Source organism: Otolemur garnettii, unplaced genomic scaffold (genome assembly GCF_000181295.1).
Source record: "Otolemur garnettii isolate 467f Iridium unplaced genomic scaffold, OtoGar3 scaffold00044, whole genome shotgun sequence".
NCBI lineage: Eukaryota > Metazoa > Chordata > Mammalia > Primates > Galagidae > Otolemur > Otolemur garnettii.
Window position 1 is genome coordinate 5,475,851 of NW_003852439.1, and position 6,817 is coordinate 5,482,667.

At 44.9% G+C, this 6,817-nt stretch overlaps 1 protein-coding gene across 1 annotated transcript in view; it reads right to left on the reverse strand.

Moving 5' to 3' along the window:
- Window positions 1-5,283, reverse strand: part of CUNH16orf45 (chromosome unknown C16orf45 homolog) — a 129,809-nt gene extending 124,526 nt beyond the window's left edge. The window contains exon 1 of the mRNA XM_003790723.2: window positions 5,002-5,283. Coding sequence (XP_003790771.1) covers window positions 5,002-5,107 — 106 coding nt within the window. The 5' untranslated portion in view covers window positions 5,108-5,283. The remainder of the gene's footprint in view (window positions 1-5,001) is intronic.
- Window positions 5,284-6,817: the final 1,534 nt, after the last annotated feature.

Sequence of the window (6,817 nt, forward strand, 5' to 3'; positions counted from 1 at the left end):
CCACTGTCCCCTCACCTGCTTGATATTAATCACTGTTCCTGGTGTTTTCTTCTTTACCCCAGAGTGGTTTTTGAGGTATCATCCAGGTCCTACATTCCAGTAGCTGACCCACCTAGACAGCAGCCCACACGGAAGGAGTTATGGTGCTACCCTGAAGCCAGCCCATTAGCAGACCCCTAATCCTCTGCCCATCAAACTGTCTTGAAAAACCCTGTCTCCCCAGTTCTTGGAGAGGCAGACTTGAGAAATTTCTCCCGCCTCCACATTTAATGCTATGTGGAATAAGCGCTTTCTGCATTGCACCCTCCACTGTCCCAATGCACTGGCTCTTCTCTGTTCAGCGGGCAGCACAACCCACTTGGGCAGCAACACTTTCAAACTCAAGGCAGTTCCTCCCACTTGTCCAAAATGGAATCGACTAGGAAGGAACCAGGAACTACATCAGACGCTGCTTACATTATCCTCAGTTCCCTTGTACAACTTGGTATGGCTTATTCTCCATCCAGTAGCTAACGTGTGACCTTTTGGAAACAAAAACCACCTCACGTTGGTCCCTTGTTTAAAATTCCGCAGCAGTTTCATCTGCAATGAGAATAAATTCTGGACTATTTTTTTTTTTTTAAACTATAACCTAGAAGACCCTACCTAGTCTGGCTCTTCTCTGCTTCATTTCCTCTCTCTCCCTGACTCACTGGTTCTGGCCACCTGGCCTTCTGTGTCCTCCTCTAACACACCAAAATCTTTACATTTACAGCCTGGATTCCTGCTATTTACATGGCAAAATGTCATCTCCTTATTGAAGCATTTCCTGAACACTGGATAAAGAAGATCCCTCCCATGTAACACCAAGGATGATCTGAACTATCTGGCTTCTTTGCTTAATGTATTATTGGATACCCTCGCTCTCAGCCAATGCCTGATTTTCCCTAAATACAAGCTTTACTTCGGCAGGGATTTTGTCTTGCTCAACGCTGTATCTTTGTGTCTCCTTCAATTAACTACAGTTGGTTGAAAGCAGCCCCTATCCCACTTGCCTGGCACTTACAAGGTGCTCAATATTTATTTACTGGATGAACAAATGGGATTTGGGGAGCAGATGATGGTTGTTTTCCATTTTTCGTGTTCATGTTTTAGATGAATTTAAATTTTTTATAAAGTGAATGTATGAAATAATGTGAAAATAAAATGATAAAATTAGCACATTTAATCAAACAGATGAAAATAATACAAAATCTCCCCCAAGAATGTATTATATACATTGTCAGCAATTCATATCATCTATTATCCAATAAATAGTCTCCACACGATATAGTAAACCTGAAACACTGGCCAGTTTAATGATCTGCTTGCTAGTCAGTATACAACCTTAGACTTTCAAATAAGAATCATCTCCCCTGGGCTTATAGAGAGATTGCTGCGTGGGGTTTCTAGTTTACTCCAATCTCCTGCTCACAGAGCATTCATTTCTACCTCTATGCCTTTGCTCATGCTACTACCCATCCTGGCAGTCCGTCTCCTTCTGCCCCCTGCCACGTCCCTTGTCCAAAATCTTGATCACCTTTAAAGGCACATTCTAATCTATCAAGAAATGGCCCTAACGACAGAAACCTGTGTTTTTTAAAAGCTCTGGGCTTTTTCAAAAGGCCCCTTGTCTTTGTGTCTCCCTCAATTAATTACAGTCTGTTGAAAGCAGTATTTTTATACATCTAACCACACTGAAATGTCACCATACATTTTCCAACTGAGGAAAACAAACCTCACTGCTAAGCAGAAAAATGCCGTCATCAGTGGATGGGAGCAATTGCTAAGAATTCTGCTCAAACGAGAAAATACTAGATGGTTTGCAAGGCTGCAAAAGCCTTTCTCTCCACATTCCCATGAGGAAAGTGGTACAGACACACTTGTTATCCAGAATTTACAAAGAAACAGAAGCAATAAGAAGCGGAATCTATTCGAACACTGTTGGGTGCCATTCTCTTTTGTCCTACTAAGGACAAGGATTCAGCATGGATTGAACACCTGTAGTGTGCCAGGCACTGTACTAAATTTGTTATATGCATGATCCCATTTAATCTTCCAAGAATCCCAAGTGTTCATTATTTCACAGATGACACAACTGTGAATAGGTAATAGCGTCAATTGTGAACACAGAAGTTCAGCAATTTTCCCAGGGTGACAAACCTCAAGCCTATAAGCTTTTTGAGCTGGTTTGAAGGTATTTCACCTAACTTTTAAACGCCCATTCTTTACTTCTATACTGTAGTACATTACATATCTTTTATTTGAAAACTATCATTATAATTAGAAATATTACAGGCGTTAACACAACCCTAACCAAAACCAACCAGGTCTGCAATCTTTCTACAATCTTCCATTCTTTTTACTTTGTACATACTCAGTATTTAACATAAAATCTTTAAGTATGAGTAGAAATTACACAGAGCATACTTTGACTTAAGGAGTATCTTTTCTCCAACATTTCATGAATTCCAAAGGCCCGGAAAATGTGATGCATTAAAACAATAGTACTAATTTCCACACTTCTTTAATAAATAAATAAGAGGCCCCAGACATTATGGAATGGATCCATAGATACCCTGGGAGTTGAAAGAGTGTTCCAAGAAGGCTTTGATCCAAAAAATGTCTGGTTGCAGATGAGAGTCTAGAAATCAAAACTGTCAAATTCAAAATCATGACTCTGGATTAGTACTTTAAGAGGACTTCAAGTTTGTATGAGTAAAGAGAGAAGGAAAAAAAACCCCAAATTCGGAGAATCCGTGCAAAAACAGATCACAAACTGTGCTCTTGTACTTGCCTGGGAAGCAAGACTCAAGAGTCTTTGATGGTTTGCAAGAGAGAGGATAAAGAAGCCTTTCTGCCAGACTTTTAAAAGTCTGCATCCTTGAACTTATAAGTACAAACATTTCAGGAGCTACACTGCTATACATGTGGGTGCTTGCTATAATTTCTCTGTATGTTTGAAAATTTTCCTCATAAAAAAAGGAAGAAAAAATTAAAAGCTTGAAGAGAGGTATTAAGGAACTAACCAACACTGCAGGTTTGGTTAGGCTGGAGTGTTGCTTTATGCAATTCCTTGCAGAGGATGAAAACAGGTTCCTTCTGTATGTGTTGTAGCAAAAACATGGTAGAAGCAACGGATATGTATTGAGCTCTATATACACTATCTTATTTAATATTCACAATAAAGCCATATGGTAGGTACCACTATCGCATACATTTTTAGAAAAGAGAGGCAGAATGAGGATTAGAAATGTTCTGAAAGTCACAGAGCTAGCAAGGGCCAGAACAAGGATTCAAACCAGCACTTCCCTGCACGGCTTCTATTCTGCATGGACCCAGCATTTATTTTTTCAAGTCCACTGTGTGTTCAAGAGGCCAACAGGGCTGCCACATATTTATAAAATCTCTGCACATATTCTGGGACTCTTTCAACAGACTTTAGAGGTTCCTAAAACCATGAGAGCAATAAATCTTCGGGTTGAAAATCAGGGGAACTAGGGGTCCCAAAAATCTGGGTTCAAATCCTGGCTTTCTCACTTAACAGATCACCTAAGGAACCCCAGTGTTTCCATCCATGCACAGGGAGCCGTAACACTCACCTCAGGAGGTGATTATTGGGATTAAAGGAGACGATGCATGCAAAGTTCTTAGTATACTGTAATCTAGCAATAAAAGGCAGCCATTGTCGATATTATTTTGAGCTTGTAAGGAACAGAGATTCTCAGCCCTGGTGTTAATGCCAAAGGGTTTGAAAGGATGACATAGAAGGCAGGACCAAGGTTACAAAAAGGAGAAAGAAAAGAGAAGAGAAGAAGGAAAGCGGCCGGGAGCCCTGTGGTATGCATCAGAGTCGGTGAGGAACTGAGGCATTTGATTGTGATTTCAACTTGAACCTATCATAATCAGACTACCCCCAGCCACTGTAGGAAAATTTTCTGAATTCCTAATTGTAGGTAGAGAGAGAGGACACAGATGTGCACACACACAATTTTCTACCAGGTAAAGACAGGAAAAAAGCACATTCACAATACTTGAGCCCAACAGAGCTTAGAGATCCATGCTGGGGAAGAGAGCTAAGTAAGCATGGTGACCCAGAGCCAGGAAGAAAGCTTCGGGGTCCCTGAGAAGGGCGAGAGGGCCCTTGCCAGTCTGGCAGGAGGCACAGGCTAGGGCGAGCAGTGCAGGGTCACTGGGAAGACCCCTGAGTTTGCAGAGACAATTGGGGATCCTTAAACCCCTGCTTCTACACTTCGAGGGCAGAAGTTTCAACTATTGCATCCTAATCATTAAAATGAATATTATTCCTCAGCGTTAACACCAAAACACCGTGGAGAGAACCAGTATATACAGGCCGGTCTGTTTGGGAACAGCCTTCTAGGATTATACCCACACCAAAGACTTGAACTGAGTCAAAAGAGAAAGGAGAAGGCTGTGCTCACGGATCATCTTCTCCAAATCCTCCCCCACGCCTCCCGCCCGGACCAGGAGAAGGCGGGGAAGCGGGGAGAGAAAAGCTGGGAATTTCAGGTGTGCTCTGAACCCGGCGCTGGGGGAGAGCAAAAGGAAACCTAGCGGACACTCCCCCCTCTCCAGGGACGTGGGCGCTTTCCAGGACCGTCCTTCGGCCCCAGCGACCTAGCGCATCCCAGGCGGAGAAAGGATCCTCCTCTCTCGGCTGCGGGAAATACCCTACTTTGCAGGACCAGCTTCCAGCGGGCAGATCTGGGAGTCCAGCCCAGTCTCCTGGCTCAGTTTCCTGGCGGTGCCCCGAGCCTGCCCGGGAAGCACAGCCCGGAGGGTCCCCCTTTTGTTCGCGGGGAGAGAGCGGCGCGGCGCGGCGGCGCGCATCCCCCGGTCGCTGAAAGCCCCACTGCGGGGGCGCTTCCCTGCGTCCGCCCGGTGCGTTCCCCGCGCGCCCGCGACCGCTGGCTGCAGCGCACGGGTCCCCTACTGTCCCCCGCCCCCCGCCTCAGTACTCACTTTTCCCCAGTCCCTCCGCTTTCCACGCCGTCTCCTCCACCGCCCCATAGCGCCTCAGAGGCTTCTCAGCTTCCAGATGGGTGGACAAAGATTGCTTTAACTCCATCGCCGATCCCCGCGGGCAGGTCGACGGGTCCCCCTTTACTCCATCCCTGCCGCGGGCTGCAGGGAGGGAGGCGGCTCCAGCCAGCAGAGCTTTAAGGGGCCGGGCGCTCGTGACGCTGCTCCATCTCTTCCGCCGCCAGCGCCCGGGAGCTCCGACTGGTACCCAGGAGGGGGAGGGATGCAGAGCACATGCGCAGTGGAGCCTTAGGGGGAAGGTTAGGGGGCTGGGTAGGGAGAAAGAGCGGCAGATGATAACTCTAAGAAGAACAACAATAACAACAACTAAAATAAAACTAACCTAAAGGAAGTAAGAACAAGGCCCTGCCTATACTGTAGCCCGTGATGACGCTTTGCATGGGCTTGGCACTGTGGTGGCTTGCGACCTGTCAGCGGGCTGCTAGGCTTTGAGTGGGATTGGAGAGCCCATCTCTATCTGTGGGCGATGGATCCATCTTTATGGGGAGTATACAGAAGCGTGAGCATGGACCAAGATCTGTGGATTCTGTGCTTGGCTGAGTGTATTTTTGTGAGAATCTCTGTCATTTGTATCTGCGTACATAATTTGAAATGAAACAGTGGATGCCTGTCAGTTCTATATGTGTTTTCATGGACTTGGGGTGCAGGAGAGAGAAAGAGAGAGAGAGAGAGAGACCTGAAAGTATATTTTAGGCACAGGTGTAACAAAGCTTTCTGGAACATGGATCTTTACTTTCCTGAAACTCAGAGATTTTTCATACTAACAAAGCACCATGTATTATAAGAATAGAATACAATCAGTAGCTAAATTGAGTTTTTAAAAAAGTCCTATTTATTTAATGACAACTGGAATGCAAACACTTCCCAATAACTCTGCGAAACATGTGATTTTGTCAGCCTTGCTTTACGGAGGATGAAACTGGCGTGCAGAAAGATTATTTGCCCAAACTTCCCCATTTATAGTAAATGGCCTGACCAGTACTTGAATCCAGGCAATTTGAATCCATATTTAGCCTGTTCACTTCCTAGACTGAACAATTACGGTGCTTTATAAAAGGTGTGTGTGTGGGGGAGACTCTATAATAGAACATGGGTGGTTTCCTTTTTGTTTTGAAATGTCATCTTGGGTGCCTGTAGTCATAGCTATTTGAGAGGCTAAGGCAGGAGGATCACTTCAGGAGGAGTTTGAACCTGCAATGAGCTGTGATGGTACCTCTGCACTCTAGCCTGGGTGGCAAAGTGAGGAGCCAGACCCTGCCTCAAAAAAACAAAACAAAAAACAGTCACCTGGGGCAATGTCTGGTGTCCACAAAATGCCACAGCAGCTTGTAGAAGTGTAAAATGGTTTTGTTATTTAGAAAAAAAATTAATGGGAATAAAAAATAACTATCAATAATGAACTTCTAACATATGGGAGAAAAGAGAAAATAACAATGAAAATCATGAAATATTTAGACCTGCAGAACCACAGTACCATATATCAAAACTTGTAAGTTTGGGGCAGTGCCTGTAACTCAGTGGGTAGGGCGTAGGCCACATACACCTAGGCTGGCAGGTTTGAACCCAGCCCAGGCCAGCTAAAACAACAATGACAACTGCAACAAAAAAATAGCCGGGTGTTGTGGCAGGTGCCTGTAGACCTGGCTACTTGTGAGGCTGAGGCAAGAGAATTGCTTAAGCCCAAGAGTTTGAGGTTGCTATGAGCTGTGATACCACCACACTCTACCCAGGGCGA